The sequence below is a fragment of the Phasianus colchicus genome, chromosome Z (genome assembly GCF_987193195.1).
Source record: "Phasianus colchicus chromosome Z, bPhaCol1.hap1.1, whole genome shotgun sequence".
Lineage (NCBI taxonomy): Eukaryota > Metazoa > Chordata > Aves > Galliformes > Phasianidae > Phasianus > Phasianus colchicus.
The window spans coordinates 10,603,956-10,623,997 of record NC_143476.1 but is presented as its reverse complement, the minus strand read 5'-3'; the positions used below and the strand labels follow the sequence as shown (position 1 = coordinate 10,623,997).

The window sequence follows — 20,042 nt, the reverse complement described above, 5'->3', positions numbered from 1 at the left end:
ACTTACCATGGCCATTTTGGACGTGGTCTGGAGCTGAGAGACAGTGCTGCAGGCATGCAGTCCCTCAGACAGGCTCCCGATGTCTCCTGGCTCCATGACTCCGTTGGCTGCTTTGGCTGGAAAGAGCCCAGGGAGAAAAGGGAAGTCATGCTTCTGGAAATGGAACCGCTCTCCACGGGGCAGAGACAGAGGACAGGGTGGGGACGAGAAGAGAGCTGTGCACGGTGCCTCTCCCTCCTGTAAACAGGGCCCAGCCCGTGGGGCTCTGGCAGTGCTACGGAGGAGGGCAGAGGGCTGGTGCAACCTGCTCTGCTCACCTTGGATTCGGAGAAGGGAGCTCAGACAGGAGGCAGCCAACTGGCGGGATGCGGGCATGGGGTCGCACGTCAGAGGCGCCAGCAATCCCACCAGGGAGCCAAAGTGCTCGCAGGCATCTGCTCTCTGCAGGGGTGAGAGGCAGGAAGAAAGCTGTAGGCAGCCCCGGCTCTCCCTGGCTTCTCCGCCTGTGCCTTCCTCACGCCATGGCACAGCATGCACAGCTGGGCGGAGCTCGCCTTCCAGCTCAGGGGCTCTGGGGAGGGAGCAGGGGGCATGCGGTGGGGCTCTTTACTCACTCGAAGCTCTTCGCAAACAGCCAGCAGCTGGGAGCAGGTCTGCAGGGCCCTCTTGCGCTCCCACACGTTGTCTGAGACCATGGATTTCTGCAGGACCTGGGGTAGAGCATCTGTCTCACTGAGGACGTCTTTGCTTTCCCTCCTGCCGCCCCTCTCCCTGTCCCTCCTTCCCCAGCACTTTCCCCCAAGGCTGCCCTGTGGCTCCACGTGGCCTCCAGCCTCACTGAGCACCGGCACTGCTGCCCCCGCTCTCTGCAGTCATCCTGCCTGCCAACCCGGGAGCTTTTCCTCGGCTGTGGCCTGCCAGGGGCTGGCTCCTGCCTTTCCCCTGCAGGGCCCATCGCTCTGCCCATTTCTGAGCTCGCAGTGAGCTGGCACGTCAGCAGGAGATTGCTCCCCTCTGATCACCCTCTCAGTCCCCAGATCTGCCCCCACTACCGACAGGCACCATGCTTTCTCCCTTGCCCCACACGTACTCACATGCACTATGTTCTGAAAGAAGCCGCCGCTGGGCTCTGTCTGGAGCAGAACCGCCATGAGCCGGCCCAGAGCTTTCAGGGACGTTTGCTGAAGCTGAAAGCAGAAGAGGGCAGTGAGGTTTAGCATCACGGCTGCTGCCAGAGCATAGGCTGTGTGTGCTGAGGTCGGGTTTGACCGAGAGGTGGCCGGGAAAGTTACGGCAGGTTACCTGCAGGTACTGCGCTGCGTGCTGTGACTTCCTGATCTTCAGCATCATCTCTGCTGAAGGGTGCGTCACGATGTTCTTGCAGCACAGGACCAATATCTCCCGCATGTCCTTGCTTTCGAAACACGGCTTCAGCTTGCTGACAGGAGGAAGAAAGGAAGAGAAATCAGAAAGGGCCTTTAGCAGTGCTCTCCAGACTGGTTCAGACAGCATCTGACTTTCTCCTAATCGACAGCTACCAAGCCAATACCCCCAGCTCCTGCTGCTGAGCACTGTCTTCAGTTCCAGCAGCGCCCACCTCCTCCCCGGCAGCACTGAACCAGCTCCCTCTCTGAAGGGAAGGAGACCCCAACTCTCCTTTCTCTTCCCTGCCAGGGGACAGGAGCACCAGGGCCTTTCTCCCTGCCCAGAACCTCAGCTTTGCCGGGCACAACAGCCCAGTATTCACTCCTATAGATGCGGCTCCTCTTCCCCTACCCCCTGCAGGCCTTCAGGAGCTACCCAAAATGGGGACCTTACCTCAACTGCTCCAGGGCCAGGACCACCTTGAGGGGCACTGGGGAGACAGGGATGCCCGAATAATATTTCTTCAGCAGGTCCTGCAAGTCCCAGAGAGACACTGTCAAGGTGGGCAGGGGGCACACGAGAGCTGTTCTACCCAGCCCCGAGACAGGCACAACTGCCACACACCAGCCCCATCACTCCCATGTTTCCCATGGAAGCACTGCAGGATGCAGCAGCTCGACAGCTGGTGCACCTAGCCCGCTGCCCAGCAGCTGCCTCCAGCACCCAAAGTCCCCACCAGCTGGAGACGTGTGGCTGATGGAGACCTGTGTGCCCCCAGGGAAGTGGGCCGCGTGGCACAGCCCAGAACTCTGCAGGCAGCCCTGCCTCTAGGCACTCACCATCAGGATCTCCAGAAGCTTTCCCTTCAAGGAGGGGTTAAAGCATGCAGAATCACCCACGACTGCTTGGAAGGCAGAGCTGAAGTCGGTGATGCTCTGCACCAGCGCGAGGTTGTTCTGCAGGTCCTGAGGCCCAAGAGAGAAGAACATTCTTTGAACTGCGGGACGGGACAAGGGCTGCAAGGGGGACACGTGGGGGCAACGCTAAGGGAAGGGCTTGGGTCTTCATCTGGGCACAAACCATTCCCCAAGGGACCTTTGGAAAGGGAAGGCCCCTCTCAGCATCCCCCCATGTGGAGGGGCTGCAGCTGGGCGCTCAGACACCCTGGCACGCTTTGAGCTCTCACCCGGCAGCTGCAGCTGTAGAGCATCAGGATGTTGCCCACGATGTCTCCCTCCAGGTGGGCGAGCAGCTGTTCCTTGGAGGCACGCAGTGCCAAGCTGCCGTGGGCGAGCACGAGAGCGCTGCGTGTGGCCTGAGCTCTCGTGCTGTCCAGCTCCATCTGTGTGGGAAGAAATGCCTTGAGACACTCGCTCAACGGCCCCCAGTGCCCCGCGATGCACCTGGGCTCCAGGGCAGAAAATAAGGCAGAAGAATGCCAAGATGGAAACCCGTAACGCTTTACCTTCTTGCGCCTGGAAATCCTCGCGTTGCGGCCTTTGCACAGCCTGGACGCAAACGTGGTGAGCGTGGCCAGGACTGCTTGGAAGTTACTCTCAGCCGCGTGGCTCAGAAAAGAGACCATTCCCTGCACAAAAGAACAAGGGGCAGTTGGCACAGGCCTGAATCTACAGATCCTCTCCTGAGGAAAAGGGCAGCAGGGAGGAGATGGAAAGGCGCGGAGCAGGGCCAGGAGAAGCCCTCTGCCCCAGGGACGGAGCGGGGATGCTCGCAGGAGCTGGAGGAGAGCAGGGCTCACCTGGGCCTCACATGGGTCCTCCGCGTTTGCTTCCTCCAGGTGCTGCAGCAGCTTCTCCTGGACGTGGAGGACTCCCTTACAGGCTCCCAGCACTGTGCCCAGAGCCTTGTACAGGAAAGACTGCAGGGGAAGGGAAGGAAGAAGCTGAGATGTGGCAGCAGCTTAACCTGTTGGGGAAGGGCCAAGTGGGAAGGACCCACGCTCCCCGGGAGTCGCTGAGAGCAGCTGCAGGGCCGAGCTTTATCCATCCCTGGGCAGATTGCAGGGAAAGGCCCTCTGGGGGCACAGACTGGGGAATCAGCACCAGCATCCCGCGTGGGCAGAGCACCAGCCGCAGCCCCAGCCCCAGTTGGACACCTGCAGCTGCACCGCTGGGTGGAGCCGGGGGGAACTCACCTTTTCTGCAGAGCTGCTGGCAGAGCTGCTCAGCCACCGGCTCAGCTCACAGCTCAGGGCCTCGATCCAGCCCTCATCCCGTATGGTGTCCATTGATGCCCCGAGGAACTGTTGGAGAACAGGAGAAGACGATGTTCCCTTGCCCTTTGCCTCCTCCCTCACTCCCAATTGCTGCAGCCCTCTGGGGAGAGGTGTCTGGAAGAACAGTTCCTCTCCCAGCTCCCCCAGCATTCCCCCCATTAAAGTGCCTGCTGCTCTTCTCCTAAGACCCCCCTTGGGCTTGGGACAGAGCGGAAGAGGCAGCGCCTCAAAGGCTCCTCAGCAGCACTGGAGAGGCTGTTCCTGTCCCGTGGTGGCTCATATGGGAGCGGGGCTACTTGGGGCAGGCAAGCACTTCTCTGCACCCAGCAGTGCTGTACCTTCAGCAGACGGCACTCCCACCCTGCAGTGTCCAGGAAGCTCTCATCTTTCCCTGCACAGCAACAGGAAGAAAAAGACCCTTACTTGGGATCAAGGCACAGAAGAAGAGCTGCTGCAAACCTGGCTTGGCCTGGGCACTTGACACTGCCAAGCTGGGACCCGCACCCCCTCCACCATGACCTGTCCCTCCCCACAAACACTGTCCCCGCAGGAACACAGAACTAACTGAGGGGACGTGAAGGGCCCATCCGTGTCCTGGAAGGGGCAGATCCCCGCGGGGAAAGATCCCCGGGCCTCAGCGCTGTCTCCCTGGAATGGGAACAGCAGCAGAGCAAGCACTGGGCTGCAGGCAATGCTTCCCCTCTGCCACCCTGCAGAGAGAGCTGCATTTTCACTCTCCCCCTTCCCTGCCTCCGCCTCTCCCTCCCCACCAGCACTTTACCTTGGAGACACTGCAGCAGCAGGGGGATCTCAGCGGCCCACATGGCCCCCACAGCTCTGTGGAACCTGCTGTGGAGGTTTTGCATCAGCTGCAAGGCAGCGGCCTGGAGTTCGCTGCCTGCAACAGGGCTCCCTGCCACCACCTGAGCGAGAGCAAGGAGAAGCAGGGTCACTTCTGCAGCAAGAGCAGCGGCTTCCCCCCAGGATGGAAGAGCTTGGCTCTGCCCTGGTGGGCAAGGAGCAGCCAACAGCTCTGCCCGTGGCCGTGCTGCTTCCTCCCGGGGGCTGGTGGCACTGGGCTCTGGAGCATCTACTCACCAGCAGGCGCGCCAGCAGTGTCTGGGGAGTCAGTCGTGGGCCTGTGAGGAGAAAAAAGTGCTGAGTCAGACTCCAAGACGCTCCGTGCCCAGCCACGCGCAGCTCCGCTGTCCCTTCTGGGTGGTAGCACAGGTGAGCAGAGCTCACTGGCGGAGCTTCTGCTCCTACCTTGAAACATGGAGCTGAGGAAATGGGGATCCAGCTCCTCTACTCGCCGTCCTGTCAGATCCTCTCTCTCGGCCAGGGCTCGGACACAGCGCGAGACCGGGATCAGCATGCCGGTGTGCTGGGCTGGCACCACGAACAGCAGCAGCCGTGGCCACAGGAGCTGTCGGGAACGAGGCAGTTGAGCGTGTCAGCATTCCTGCCTCCGCTCAGAGACGAAGAGGACTCTGCGAATTTCCCTGAGCCTTGCGTGCTTCAGAGCACGCTGGAGGAGAGACCTGGGGCGGTGGGATGAGGAACAGGTGGTGCGAAGGCAAGGAGCAGCAGCAGGGCAGATGTGACTTACTTTGGACATCCCTGTCGCAGAGACGTCCAGAGACCCCAGGATGTCCATGCACAGCTCCTGCAGAGCTCCTTCCTCCTGGGCTTCCCGGGCAGAAAGGTCTCCAGCTGCCTGCACAACAACAGTGTTGAAACCCGGTTACCTCAGTTCTCAGGAGCCTCTCAGGAGGCTCAGGTGCGGCCCCAGCGGTGCTTCTGTGCCAGCCTCTGAGCAGCACAGGTCTTCCCAGAGAAGATGCTGCCCACTGTCCTTACCCTTCTTCCAGCGGTGCGGCTGAACTCAGTGAAGATGTGCCCCACCACATCCCAGGCTGAGCAGCTCCGGGTGTTCGAACTGAGCAGGTCCTTGATGAAGTGCAGAACTGCCGTCCTCACCTGCCAGGGGTCAATTGTGGGTGTGATTTTTCAGGTCAGAAGGCAAAGGGAAGCCACCTGCTCATCGGGGCAGCCCTTTGGGCACGAGCAGAGACAACAGGAGCAGAGGAGAAGCCTTGGCTCCTGAGGTGAGGGCCAGGCCGTAGCACCAGGCTGTGCACTTTCCAAGCACAGCACAGGGACCTGCCCACTCCACTCTGCCTGCTCTCCCACAGGAGCCATCGCGACCATGTGGTCAATGCCCCAGCACCTCTCTAGTCACCCCAGCCCTGCCCGTGTTGGCAGCAGCATCACCACCCCAAAAGAGCTTTCTTTTCCCAAAGCAGCTCACCCGGATCCTGAGGTCGCTGCACAGACACTGCACAGCCTCAACCACCTGGGGCAGCTTCTCCATCATCACGGGCTCTGCAAGAGATGCACAGAAGCATGAGCGGAGCCACAACCCCGATGGCAGAGGGGATCCCTGGAAGTCCCAGCCTGTGGTACTGACCATCAGAGCGAGCCAGAGCACCGAGCAGACCCAGTGCTGCCACGCGTCCAGCCTCCCAGTCCTCGCCCAGCTGTGACTGCAGAAACAGGACCATGTCCTCTGGGCAGATCCGGGCTGCAGGGAGGAAATCCCACGCTATGTTAGCAAGAAACTCAAGCCCATTCCTGAGGTTTGTGAGAGGGGTTTTGGCCAGGGCACCGCCAAGCATTGCCAAAGCTCCTCTCCTTACCCTGCAGCAGGATGCAGTGGGTCAGCTCCGCACGATCAGCCTCGCTGTGCTGCTTGGTGTTGTCATAGAGCTGTGGGAACAAAGTCCATATGAGAAAATCACATCAGCACTGAGGACGGAAAAGACACTGTGCTGCTGCTCTCGTCTCCCTGGGCACTCTCAGGAAGAGGACAGGCAGACAAAACCCAGCCTGCCTCACAGCATCCCCGGGGGGACAGGCACGGCTCTGGAACAGCCATGAGCATGCAGGAGCCAAGGCTCAGCTGCATTAGTCAGGGGCTCAGACCTTTGCAGTCCTCCTGAGACTTAGGCAAGAGGGAAACTGCTGTGGGCACAAGGATAGGCTCCCCTTACCTGGTAGAACACGGCACTCATGACGTCCAGAAACCTGTCCTTCTGGATGACAGACTCAATGCCCTCTAAGGCCTCCAGGAAGACAGTGAGGCTCTGCAAGAGACAAGGAGAGGAAGAAAGGGATGAAGCCACATCTAGCCACTTGGGAGTGGAAAAACTCTTTCCCAATTGTTTCTCTGCAGGGAGAAGCTCCTGCACAGGCTTTTTATCCCCCACCTCCCAGCAGCACCGAGAGTCTCTCTGCTCTCAAACAAGCTGTGTTTGGGCATCATTTGCAGGCATTTCCCACCCAGCAGCCCTCTTCTCCTCCAGTCAGATGCAACTGGATGTGGTTCCCCCCCGTTGCTAGCACAGAGCTCCTCAGGCTCTCAGGCACCCATTCCTCCTTTCTCCAAGGGCTCCCCACCTCCTCCCTGCACCCCCCGACCCCTCGTGGCACTTGCACTGGCCCCACGTCCACCCTGAGCCCTGCACAGCGTCTCACCTTGGCCACCCTGCAGGTGTCTTGGATCTCCTGACACGGGTGCACGAGCCAGAGGAGCTGCTCCCAGACGTGCTCTTGGTGCAGCTCCTCTTGCAGGAGAACATCCAGCATGGCAGCCACGGCCCCGAGGACGGCCTGTTTGTCCTGGAGAGGGATGGCAGAGGCCCGGCATCAAAGACCGAAGGTCTGCCCTTCCTACAGAGAAGGCTTTCTCTTTCCCTTCCCCTTCCCCAACCCCCACGCCCAGCAGGAGATGGGCTCGCTCTGGAGGGCAGGCAGGTTTTCCCCAGACCCTCATCCCCAGCTCATCCTGCCACAGTGCTGTGACATGCAGCTGCTCCCTGCCACAGAGCCACTTCGGGGCCCTTTGCAGAGCCAGCCCACTCCCTCCCATCACTGCTCAGCTGCCAGCCCACTGGGCACAGACAGAGCTGCCACATGGGTGCCCCCGCTGCCACCCTGGGCTGGGAGCGCAGCAAGGCTCACCTCCTCCTCCTGGCAGTCCTGCCAGTTCCTCAGCACAGAGAAGAGCAGTTCCTGAAGGTTCTCATAGATCTGCTCTTTCTCCATGGCAGGCCAGGGGCATTGGGATCCAGAGGACAAGTGAATCTTCACTCCTTCCAGCCACTGTTTCACAACTGAGAAAACAAAATTAAAGAAACATATATGAATAGTAATTGTTATTTTCTGTGTTTAAAGAGAGTGAGAGAAAAGGCAGCCTGTGAGAGCCTGCAGCAGGGCGAGGTGCAAGGGCTGTCCCAAGGCCCCCTGCTCTGGAGCCAGCACTCACCAGCACAAGCGAGGCGCAGGGTCCGGCCGCTCCTCACCTGGCCCACCACACTGCGCAGGCCAGCCAGCATCAGCCACGTGAAGGGGATGCACTGTGGAGCTGCAGAGAGGAAGGAGAGGTCCACAGTCAGAGCCCTGGCAGCAACAGAGGAGGGGGCGAAGCCCTGCATCCCCCAGAGAGGAAAGACCCCTTTCCCCAGTTGTCATAGGTGTAGGGTGGCTGAGAGCACTCTACCGTAGATGCCGAACAGTTTGCTGAGGGTGATGAGCACGAAATCCTTGGGTTTCTCCCCGATGGCCTTCAGCTGGCCCTGGAGCTCAGCCATCACCAAGCTGAAATGCATCCGGGCCAGAGCCACCAGGACGTTGCTGGCAGCCATCCTCATGTTGTCCCTGCCACCCTGAAAAGGAGTCACTGGTGACACACCGTCCAGGAGACTGCCTGAGACCCTGGGAAGGGCTGAGCCACCGCCGTCCACCAGCACAACACCAGCACGGGCAGCGGCTCCCTTTGCCTTTGGCTGTAACCCCTCACCTGGGCTGCCGTCAGGTCCCGGGACACCTCTGCCAGCAGCCGGTTCACCACTCCGCACGGCGGGCGGCTGTCGTCTTCCCACAGGGCGCCCTCCAGCTCGCGGTACACCTGTGCTCGATCACCCTGGGGACAGGGACCAGTCATGCTTTGCTTTGCCCTTGCTCTCGGGGAGCCGCCCACTGCCACCCATCACCGTGCCGGTGTGGTGCCGCGGCCCGGCACCCACAGGACCACGGCACTGCGCCACGGCAAGGATTCACGGCCGGACGTCCCCAGCTCACCTCCCGGTCTTGCAGGCGCTGTTGCAGCACAGTCACAGCAGAGACAGGGACAGGGCTCGGCACCCTGCTTCTCTCCCTGCGACGCGTACGTCTGGGCACGCAGCCCACACAGGCAAAGAGACCTGGAAGCAAAGAGCGGAGCAGCTGCCGCCGGTGTCGCTCGGAGCCAGGGCCGAGCATCCGGCCGGCTCTGGGAGGAACGCTCCTCCAGCCCCACGGTTGGCGGGGACGGGGGAGGGAGCTTTCCCCTTGCTGGGGTGCCGGGGAAACCACGGCGGGCAGCTGCGCTCAGCAGAGCGAGGACGGTGCTGCCGGCGCGGCCTGAACTGACTCTGGAGGCACACGTGCGCTCGGGCGGCGTCACGGCGTGCGGAGAGGTGGAGGGACTCACCTCGAAGGGCTCTCAGCCGCTCCATGACAGCAGGAAATCTCCAGGTAGACGCAACGCTCTCTCTGGTTCCGCTTCCTGCGGGTCCCACAAGCGGACTGAGCCACCGCTCCCACCGCTGCCACGAGGGCGCACGAGGTACCACTGTGACATCACAGCGCAGTGTCACCTCACAGGGAATGGCTGGGGACCAGGCAGCACGCAGGGCAGCCCTGCAGGCCCCCAAACGCAGCATGTTCTGTGATGCACTCGGCTCTGGGGTTCCGGTTCCATGCGGAATTCCAAGCAGGGAATGACCTCAGCTGAGGGAGAGCCCCTGCCAGGGAGCAGCTGCTGGGCACCGCTGCCCGGCACTGTCTCAGTGACTGGGGACTCCATGCCGGGAGGTCCCTCTGGATCGCATCCCTCCCTTCTACTCTGCCAGCTGTACCACCTCACTGGGTATCATCAGCAAATTTGCTGAGGGTACACTTGTGTCATGGAATCATAGAATCATGGAATGGCCTGGGTTGAAAAGGACCACAGTGATCACGTAGTTTTAACCCCCCTGCTGTGTGCAGTCACAACCAGCAGCCCAGGCTGCCCAGAGCCACATCCAGCCTGGCCTTGCATGCCTGCAGGGATGGGGCATCCACAGCCTCCTTGGGCAACCTGTTCCAGTGCCTCACCACCCTCCGTGTGTTGTTTCCACTGCCTGTGACATTGATGAAAATGCTGAAGAGCACCAGTCCCAGGATGGACCCTTAGGGGACACCACTCACGACTGGCCTCCACCCGGACTCAGAACCGGTGATAACAACCTCTGGCTGTGACCATCAGACCAATTATTTACCCACAGAATGATTCAGCCTTCAAATCCATCTCTCTCCACCTCAGAGATAAGGATGCAATGTGGGAACATGTCAAAAGCCTTCCACAAGTACAGGGAGATGACAGCAGTTGCCCAATGCCCACTGATGTCGTCACTCCAGGAAGGCTTCAAAATACATCAATAGAATTTCAAACTGTGCATTCAGCTGGTTTTACTGAAATGAAAATAAAGTGATAAATACATAGGAAAATAAAGAAAACACACCTCTTGAAAGTACTGCACATCTTATTGTACCAATATCAATAGGCTAGTTAGGAGTAGAGAGAATAACTTTAAAATAATGGAATTTGAATTGCTTAAGCATTTCTTCACTAAATGCTGGCTTAAATATTAAATCTCTGTCACTTACAGGTATTTGTATTGAGCTCAACCGTTTGGCTTTTTAAAGGAAAAAAAATCTGAGACATTACCATCTCAGTTTTTGTACTAATATGATTTGACAGCAGAGATTTATTAAGGATTTTCTATCTGAACAGCAGAATACTTGCATTTCTAATAAAACCTCCAGAAGAGAAATCACGCTTTGGTTCTGCTGATGTGTTCTTATCAGTTATTGCAGCTTTCAGGTAACTCTTAGTTTGCCCTTATCAAACTTTCTGTTTAGGGGAGTAACTCATGTGAGAAAGGAGGAAAGATGATACATGGAAAGTATTACACACACTAATCTCTATTGTAGAAAATGCTGGCATACAAAATAATCTCCTTTATTAAAAAGCGTACAGTTAAGAGTCCAGCCCACATGAAGATAGAAGCTTCACTTCTTTTGGTGTCTATCTGGAGCTCTGCTGCTACATTTCTAATAACATTAGAAACATGACAAACCTAGCTAGCAACACTAACCTTAGAGTCTAAACCATGAAAAAGAAAAGGGAAGGCAGCAATTTCACATTTCCACTGCTGTCACCGTCCCAGGAGGTGACTAGGCTGCATTATTTTCAACAGCTGAAGTCATCAGGGCCCAAACTGTGTAACTGTAAAGGAAGACCAGCGTGTTCTGACTCAGATTGCTTGATTATCTCTATGGCTGAAAGGAAAAACTGAAATCTTCCATTCAGTTCAGCAGTCAGCTCCTCCAGCTGACACAAGGCCAAATGTTCTATTGCACTCACTCATAAATAAAGCATGGGGCAGATCTGCTAGGTTTACAAATTGCTGGAGGAGATGGTGTCTGCAGATTGCCTTTCCTTTGCCCTCTTCTACTACATGTGAGAGGAATCCAAACTGAGTTATTCCTCTGCCTGGGGCATTTGGAACCCACACAGTCAGATCCGATACTAGGAGAAAAATTCTAAGAGTGGTGAGGTGCTGAACACCTCAATAGAAAGCAGAAAACTCTCCAAATCCTGTCCTTATTGCTTGTGTCCCACACTGAAGTTAGCTTTTCCCTTCCCACCAAGGGCCGCAGTCTTTGATTCCATCCATCTTCCCCCATCTTGCTCCCTTGCCCGTCACAGGAAAGCTCTACTTTCTAAAGTGCACACGATGCCTTGTTTACCTGCTGCCATGCTGCTCAGTACCGTCTCTTCTCCTGCTCTGTGCTGGAATACATTCAGACACAGCCTGATTTTCCAAGAAATCAAGCTCACAGTTCTGTTCTGACCATTACTGGATTGTGGAAGGATGCTCCCAGCAATATGCCATTCAGCAGGTAGAGCTTGTTGCTGGGAGGATGGTAAGATTTGACTCAGAAAGAAGGCTGTCACTGCAGCCAAAACCTTGTCAGAAGAGAGACGTGAGCTTGTCATTTGTCCATTGCATTCCTTGCAGGTTTGATATAGCACATGAAGATTTCGGTACATCAGCAGTGAGCTTTCACCATTCTCATCTTCACTTGTGATTGCTTGGGTGATTTACCAAAGCACAAGGAGCCTTTATACTTCTTCTTCCTTTGTTTTCTTGTTGGAAAATCACTGTGAGACATTAAAAGCCAAAGTCCAGTGTCTTTGCTGCATACCAAGGCAGACAGAAATCCCATGCTGCCTGAAAAAGAATTAACACTGATTGTGGCCTTCTGTTCTGGGCAGATGAGAAGTGCTTGAAGAGATGCTTCAAATGGCCGTTTGTAGCTCATTCTCCAGTGCTGCAAGCTCTCTTGGTTTGGACTCTGGCTTGGAAAACAGCACTGGAGAGGAACTCAGCCCTCCTCATTGCTGCACAGCCTCAAGGCCCTTCTTCCCCTGATGGATTTCTGCCAAGGTTCAGCTGTGAGACACTCATTTTTAGCAGCTAAGTACAGAATTCTGCACTCTGGAGAACCATGACACAAACTTCTTTCATTTTATAATAGAGTGTGAATGTGAGTGTGTTGATCAAGCAACGTACCATAGAAGTGCTGTGACCTTTTAGTCATGTCAGCATGTTTTGGGAGCAAGAGGCAACGCAGTGTTGATGATCTCCACATCTTTCCGGCAGTGAAATTTATTTTTAATTCTCTGCAGGAAAAGGTTTGTGCCAAATGACAAAGGAAAGAACCCTTCCTGCAAAACGTCTGTTAGAAAGCAGCACGTTGTCAGCTGGAATCATGAGTTATTTCAGCCCTCACTGGGCTGATCTGGAGAAGGGCTGTGCCAAGGTATTTACAGATGTCTTCTGATGGGTTTGAAGCATTTCTGGCTTGCGGGGTAGGCATAATTCTGCAAAGCTGGTGGATTGCTTGATCAATCTGAAATACAAGAAAGATCAGTAGATGACCAAAAAAAAAAAAAAAAAAAAAAAGCACCCAGATATATTGATAGCTGCATTACATACTACATGATTCCTTTCAGCTATATATATATATATTTTCTTTAAATAAGAAAGTGTAGAGCTGCCAGTTCCCTTATCCATCCTTTCTAGCTCCAGGTTAAATAAGAACTGTTATTCCTGTCACCTAGAAGATGCATTCTGGGAAGAATGGTTTTCAAACTATTTGTGTTTCTTTAAGACAGTCAGTTATGGGAAAAACAAACAAACAAACAAACACAACCATCAATCTCTACAATCTGAAAAATAAAAAATAAACATCTTAAAAGTATAACACATCACATACAGATGTTTAAGGAACAAAGAGCTGTCACGGAAAAGGAGGGAGCTGCTCTTTTACCTATCAAACCTTCCACATCTTTGAGTGTCTGCCAACAACCAGAATGTGTGGAGGCCCCTTCAGTAAATGGAGGGCAATGATGGCACTGCACTTACATTAATCCTTGATGAAATAGTACAGCACTGATAGAAACTTCCCAACAGTCTGTGCTGATCTGAAATGCTCTGGCAACTCTTTGCAAAAGGCACTTCATGCTGAGTATTTTTATGTCATTGCTTGCTTGCTGGTATCACCTGTGCTGAGCTAGCTGGACAAACCCAGATTGGCAGCTCCTCAGATGTGTTACCAGCTAATTTCTCACTGATCATTAGAAACAGAAAGTTAATTCTGCTGGGAATTTAGCCAGCTTTCTTGCTGTGTATTCATCCTTGGCATAACTAATTCTGTCTTAAACATGTTTTTGAAACACTCACACGTTTTACCAACAGATAAGTAGATAAGAGACCAAAATGCTGAATGTCACGCACACATTGCTCCAAAAGTAATGCCTGCTGTTGATTTCGATGGAAACTGCAGCTCTGCTGCCATCTGCTGGCACGACAACAAAACGTAATGGAGTATTTGTAGGAAGGTTCAGCCTCTGCTGCCGTACCACCAACAGTCACCTCTGATATCACGGGCATTCATCATTATCTGTCATCACAACACCTGAACGTACGGCCACTGACACAGATTGCTGACAAGGCCTACGATTAACCTGCAGCAATGAGGAAACCCATGAAGTCTACGTGGAAATGATAAAAGCTGACCAGGATAACTGCCAGCCAAGTTTCATGTTACAGATCGGTGCATCATTTCTGTATTTGGCAGGGTTGAGCAGTCGGCAGTTGGAAAACAAAGCACTGGATTTTGCAGTGTTAGTGAAAGAGTGAGATGTGAACAAATGAACCACTTGTCACGTACTGCCTTCTTCTGTAGCGACATTAAACTCTGCAGAAATACATTTTTCCTGTGTTTGCCTGTATTTGTGAGGAACCGGGGCAGAAAGAGAGCAGCGTCGGGCAGAGGGGATGAAAGATGGAACCCTGCTTTCTCGGGCTCTCCTGCTTGCAGGAGGCCGCCACCGCAACCGCGAAGAACGTCTGCTTTATCCGAGACGCCGTCCCAGAGCGTTATGTGGAGACTTCCCACACTGCGGCACGTCCTCCGGCATCACCGCGAAGTGCGGACGCCTCGACCGCCGAGGTTCGCCGCTTCGGAGCCGTTCCCGCCAGAAGCGCAGCGACGGCCCGCGAGGCGCGGCGCGGTTCCGGCCGCTTCCCTCACTCACGGCTCCCCGAGGCGACGGAGCGGCCGCGCGGCTCTCGGCCGGGCGGCTCTCGCGAGAGCGGCCGACGCGGCGGGGACGTCGCCGGGGCTCGCCTGGAAAAAGCCTCGGGGGCGGAGCGGAGGCGGCGGGGCGCGAGGATCGCCCGGGCCGCTTTAACGAGGAGAAGCCGCGAGCCGCTCGGACGCGGGACCGCGCGGCGAGGGCGGCCGTCGGCGCCGCCGGGCGAGCGGTGAGTGCGCGGCTCCCGTTGACGGCCCGGCGGCCGCAGCTCCGGAGGCGCCGAGTGGCCGCGGCCGCGCCCGGCGGAAGGCTGACGCCGCAGCTGCGGAGCCCCGGGTGCTGCTGGGCGCCGGCAGACCGGGCGGCTTGTGGAGATGGAAGCTGCGGGTTGTGTCGGCGAAAGCGCCTCAGCTGCCACACGCAGGCAGGGCTGCTGTTCCGTCGTTGCTGTGCTCGGCGGCCGCTGTGTGAAATGGCGGCGCTTCATGTGAACCTGGCTGCTGTCTCAGTTAGTCCAGGCTGTGTCTTCTGTGGGTGGTTCTGCTGGGAAAATGAGGTGCTAGAGATCCACCTCTGCAGTGTGAGTGTTCTCCTGCTCCCGCGTTGCTTCTCCTGCTCCCACATCCCTCTCTGCGCAGGGCTTTGGTGGTTTCTGTGAGGAGAAGCCTGGACGAAGAAGTGGCTGCAGGACGGTGCCCAGAGGCTGGTGCTCAGTGGCTCGACGTCTCGCTGGAGATCGGAGGCAAGTGGTGTCGCACGTTGCTGGGACTGATGTTCTTTTGTGTCAGTGAGATTGGCAGTGGGGCTGAGTGTTCCCTCAGCAGGTCTGTAGATGACACCGAGCTGTGGGCTGTGGTCAGCACACCGGAGGGATGGGGTGCCACCAAATGGACCTGGACGGGCTTGAGCACTCGGCCTGGGAGAGCCTCATGAGCCTCAGCAAATTCAAGTGCAAGGTCTTGCACCTCTCTACTTTGCGCTGGTGAGACCTTACCTGGAGTCCTGTGTCCAGATGTGGAGTCCTCAGTACAGGAGAGACGTAGACCCGTTGGATTGTATTGAGTGGAGGGCCATAAGAATTATCCAAGGGGTGAAGCACCTCTCCTATGAGGACAGGCTGAAAGAGCTGGGGCTGCTCAGCCTGGAGAAGAGAAGGCTCTGAGGTGATTGTGGCATTTCAGGATCTCAGTGGGAGCTACAGGAACAAAGGTGATAGACTCTTTATCAGGGTCTGTTGTGATAGGACCAGGGGAAATGGTTTCAAGCTTAAAAAGGATGGATTTAGGTTAGATATAAGGAAAAAGTTTTTTTACAGTAAGGGTGGTAAGGCAGTGGAACAGATCGCCCAGAGATGCGGTGGATGCTGTGTCCCTAGTGACTTTCAAGGCAGTGTGCTGGATTAAACCATGGGGAACCTGATGTAGATGTAAATGTCCCTGTTCACTGCAGAGGAGTTGGACTAGATGACTTCTAAAGGTCTGTTCCAACCCTAAGGATTCTATGATAAAAGACACTATACACTCTCTTGGCTTTGATTTCTGTCTCTTGCCACTTACTCTTCCTTTCCTCCTGTCACTAATACAAACATCTCATTTGCTTTTCTCTATTTTGTTTCCATGTAATCTATTCTAGTGTCTTTGGATGCCTTTCTTGCACTCAGTTTTTTTTTTTTCCTACACAGAGGAAACCCACCTGTGACCCCTCCCTCCCCCCACCCTTCTAACTTCTTTCCAGGCATTCCATTCCTAAACTTATTGGTATTCTGAACTCTCCTCTGATTTCATCATGGCAACAATCCATCCTCCATCCTTGACATCTCTCTAGAATTTCTCTCACTAAAGCCTTTGACTGCAGCTGAATCTCAGATCCACATCAGTATGCTTATCTTTTTCAAATGATCAGACACCTGCCTCACATTTAACCAGGCTTTGCTTCCTGAATTCCTGCCCTTCCTCAGGGACTGTATCCTCTCTGAGCTTCTCTCATTATTCTCCAACTTTTTTTTTTCAGTTTTGTTTTTGGGGGGGTGCGGTAGGAGCAAGACAATGCCTTTAACTTCCTATGGGTTTTGGATAAATTTTTTGTCTCTATCCACGCTGTCTGTGGATAACTTTGTCAGGAAACAAAGTCAGTTCCAAATTCTGAGACAGAGAAGCAGATTAAAACTTGGTTTTCTCTCTTTGGTGCTCTCTTCCAAACATTCAGCAATCCACTCTATTTAGCTGTGACTAGAGGAAAACTCATTTTCTCTAGGCCACCTGGCAGCTTTGTGTCCTGTTTGTTCAGTCCTTAGTCACTGAGGTTATGGCCTGTGACTAGAGTGCTGCAGCAGTGTGACAACCAGAATGACAAATAGCCACAGAGTTGAATTAGGTAGAAACAAGTCAGTTTTGAAACGAGTGTCACAGTACCTTGAAGAACACCTACATGAAGATTTACTGTCATTAAAAACTAAGTATTTGACTTGGTTGGTCAGCATTTACGTGCATGCTGCATGGCCGGAATTCAGTTGTCTGGAGGTTTGGGTCCTGTACTTTGCTACCCTAGTATCTCTGGTTCTGCTGGTACATCTCTTGTGCCTGGAGCTGGCTCTCCATCTAACTGAGGCATCATCTTTAACACTTAAAAAAACAAGCTCAAGGAAAAAAGGTTTTGGTGATGTGACATGAAAATAGACAGCACAAATATAGACCTGCAGTAACAGAAGATATACGTGCTAGGTGTTGAATATAATTTGGAAACCAAGCCACAGATGAGAGGTCTTACTTGATTTGGTTTATTTTTGCTAATCAGAAAGTCAGTAGATGTAAACCACAGATGCATCATAGGGATATTCAGTCAGGTGATGCAACATGTATCTAATTGTTTTTTCATAATTACAATGATTAATAGATATTAGCATGATAATGACTCTCTTCCTAGCTCAAAATATGTTATCACTAAATTTGAAAATGGCACACTAATAAATAGGGCTTTTAAAAGAGGTGTGTTGGTAAAACCTTGTTTTGTCTACTTGTTTTTCACTGTAATATCAATATATTGAAAACATCTGCACAGGGCCAAGTAATTGTGAGGGAATAAAACAGCATATGAGGTTATAATTACTATGTTAGGTAAAACAGAGCATTATCAGTCTTCATTGTTGTTGTTTTTTTTTCCCTTCCAGTTACTTGATAGTCCAGGAAACTTTTCACAGCTGAGCCATTGTGTTTTCTTCAGAAGTTAGAAAGAAGATTGGCAGATTGATGTCCGTATTCAGCTGTACAGCCAAGTACTGGAAGAACTGCACTATTTCATCCTGCTCTTCTGTGAGTTTCTATTATTTACCATGTAAGAACAACTTCTTTGTAATGTCTCCCTTGTAGAAAAATGACATGTTTATCTTCAGTGCCAGCCCTTGATTTCCAGTGCATGTTCAAAATAGTTAATGGGTAAAGGAATGCTGGCTGGTTTTATGCTAAGAAAAAAAGCCTCCACAAGTTCACAGTTAGTGAAGTACACTTTTTTTTTTTTTTTTTTGCCAGATGGTCTGCTGGTTTCTCACGTCTTCTTATGTAACGTGAGGGAACATTTTGTTGTTTGAATTGTTATAACTGCCTATTTTCTGTGTTCAAAGGAATAGATTCCCTTACATCTGGGGTATTTTTAACTGGATAATGTAACTCAGAGTGATAATATATAAAAACAGACTTCTGTGTTGGTTGTTTGAAAGAAAGTTGTTTCTTCATTAGAAATACTAGAAATGTAATAATTTGATTTGGTAGTTAGTTTTTCATCTGAATATTAAGTTCCGAGTAGAAAAGAAAATAGCACTAAGTTTAATTGCATGCTTTGAACAAGGTTTAATAACCTATACACTTTCTTAAATATCCCTCAGTAGTGTATGCTGTTATTGTCCTTGGAAGCACTGGATGTCCTTGTTTTAATGGTTCAAAGCATGTGAAAAATCTTTGTCTGGAAGAATATAACAACTGGGATTTTTTACTTGTACATGATAACACACTAAATTCTATCACTTTTAATTAATTTGATTAATTATAATTTAATAACTTAATAATTTAACTATATATAAAAATATATAGCCATAATTCACTGCTGCAGATCTGAATACAAAGATTGCTGGGGCAATGCTTTCAGGGCCAAAACTTCAGCTAGACTGTTGTGTCTTTTGAAGGAATTATGCAGATCCTTCCTATTTGAGGGTCTAGCTTTTGGCTGTCACCTTATGAAGTCACTGCTTTCCATGGACTTCCTGGCATTCGCCTTAATCAAGAGTTGGTGAGGGATAAAAGCCCCTGGCTGATCTCATATCTGCACTTCTTGCACAACCATTGTAGTAAGTATCATCCTTAATCTAACATTGTGAAATGGTTTAATTTATAATGATTAAAAAGGTGCAAAAACACGTCAACCTTCACATACCTTTGGAAGATCATAGAATCATATAATGGCTTAGATTGGAAAGGACCTTACAGGCCCCCCCAGCCCCAACCCCTGCCATGTGCAGGGCTGCCCCCCACCAGCTCAGCTGCCCAGGGCCCCATCCAGCCTGGCCTCGAGCGCCTCCAGGGATGGGGCACCACAGCTTCTCTGGGCAGCTGTGCCAGCGCCTCACCAACCTCTGGGTACAGCATTTCCTCCTAACATCTAACTTAAATTGCCCCCTTTTTAATTTAAAATCATTTCCCCCTGTCCTATTACTAGCAGACTGTGTAAAAACTTGTAAGCTCCCTTCAAGTACTGGGAGGCTGCAATAAGGCCTGCCCAGAGCCTTCTCTTCTCCAAACTACACAAGCCCAGCTCCCTCAGCCTTTCTTCACAGGAAATGTTCTCCAGTCCTCTCATCATCTCCAAGGCCACCTCTGGACCTGCTTCAGCAGCTCCACATCCTTACTGTACTGGGATGCAGTACTCCAGATGCGGCCTCACAAGGACAGAGTAGAGGGGAGCAATAGCTCGGGTTGGGTAAAACCCAGCATCCTGGCCGAGAAGCAAGGATGTGTAAGCAGTGTGCTTACATGTATTTCTGAAGCTGTAGTTTGATTTTTGTGGTGTATATATGTATGGGAAGAATGGCCTGAACCTCTGATTGATCACCTGAGGCGAGCAATGAGTCAGCCCTGGGAGCACAGGTGAAGGCAATTCAGCTGTGCTGCTGGAAGGAGTGGAGCCTGGCTGCACCTCTCCTAGACCCATTTAAGAGCTGACTACCAGTGGGGAAGGATCTTTTTCTGGAGATCCCTTCTTTGGGGTTTTACAGCAAGCCCAGGTAAGCGAAAGCACTCTTATCTATTCTTTCTTTGGTGTATGTAATAATCTGCTTAGCCAAACTCTCTTGTGTTTCGTAATTATAATGTCTGTGTATTCATTGATTATACAGTATAACTAAGGTTTTCTAGCATGTGTTCACTGCAGTTGGGAATTATCTAGGGCAAACACGAAAACCTGGCAAACTGTAGTATTGTGGAGTAAAGAGAAATCCTGCAGTAGAACAACTTGCAAGCAGAGGCATCTAAGCAGAGAACTAATTGCTTAATAGTATATTTTATCGTTTGTTTTCTTGAAAGCAAGAAGGCAAAATGGAAGTCAAGAAGTAAGAATGGACATCATGAAAACATCAGCAAGAATTTCTGTTCTAAAAGTAAGCTAGAGAAGGAGTCTGTAAATACTTACAATGCCACATTAATC

The 20,042-nt window shown here is 52.7% G+C and overlaps 1 protein-coding gene and 1 long non-coding RNA gene across 12 annotated transcripts in view; both read left to right on the top strand.

Annotated features, from left to right (window-relative positions):
- The first annotated feature begins 13,650 nt into the window (after positions 1-13,650).
- Positions 13,651-19,265, top strand: LOC149912482 (uncharacterized). Of its 5 annotated transcripts, none has more exons than XM_090131321.1 (4): positions 13,653-14,583; positions 14,993-15,096; positions 17,574-17,662; positions 18,529-19,265. In XM_090131321.1, exons 1-4 carry the CDS (start codon positions 14,102-14,104, stop codon positions 18,634-18,636), a joined length of 783 nt encoding a protein of 260 aa, XP_089987447.1. In that variant the 5' UTR covers positions 13,653-14,101; the 3' UTR covers positions 18,637-19,265. The 5 variants fall into 5 exon arrangements, 1 of the variants encoding a protein (XP_089987447.1); XR_016461622.1 differs by having other exon boundaries at positions 13,655-14,583; positions 17,521-17,662; XR_016461625.1 differs by lacking the exon at positions 14,993-15,096 and having other exon boundaries at positions 13,651-14,583; positions 17,521-17,662.
- A 39-nt stretch (positions 19,266-19,304) lies between these two features.
- Positions 19,305-20,042, top strand: part of LOC149912481 (uncharacterized) — a 34,090-nt gene continuing 33,352 nt past the window's right edge. For all 7 annotated transcript variants that reach the window (XR_016461916.1, XR_016461915.1, XR_016461911.1 and 4 more), the window contains exon 1: positions 19,305-19,995. This is a non-coding gene — a long non-coding RNA (uncharacterized LOC149912481). The remainder of the gene's footprint in view (positions 19,996-20,042) is intronic.

Bases quoted from the DNA above. Each gene is read 5' to 3' on its own strand.
- LOC149912482 (XM_090131321.1), top strand. From the start codon at position 14,102: ATGGAACCCTGCTTTCTCGGGCTCTCCTGCTTGCAGGAGGCCGCCACC. The intron at 14,584-14,992 runs GTGAGTGCGCGG...CTCTCTGCGCAG, and splicing joins TCGGCGCCGCCGGGCGAGCG to GGCTTTGGTGGTTTCTGTGA. The intron at 15,097-17,573 runs GCAAGTGGTGTC...TGTTTTCTTCAG, and splicing joins CGTCTCGCTGGAGATCGGAG to AAGTTAGAAAGAAGATTGGC.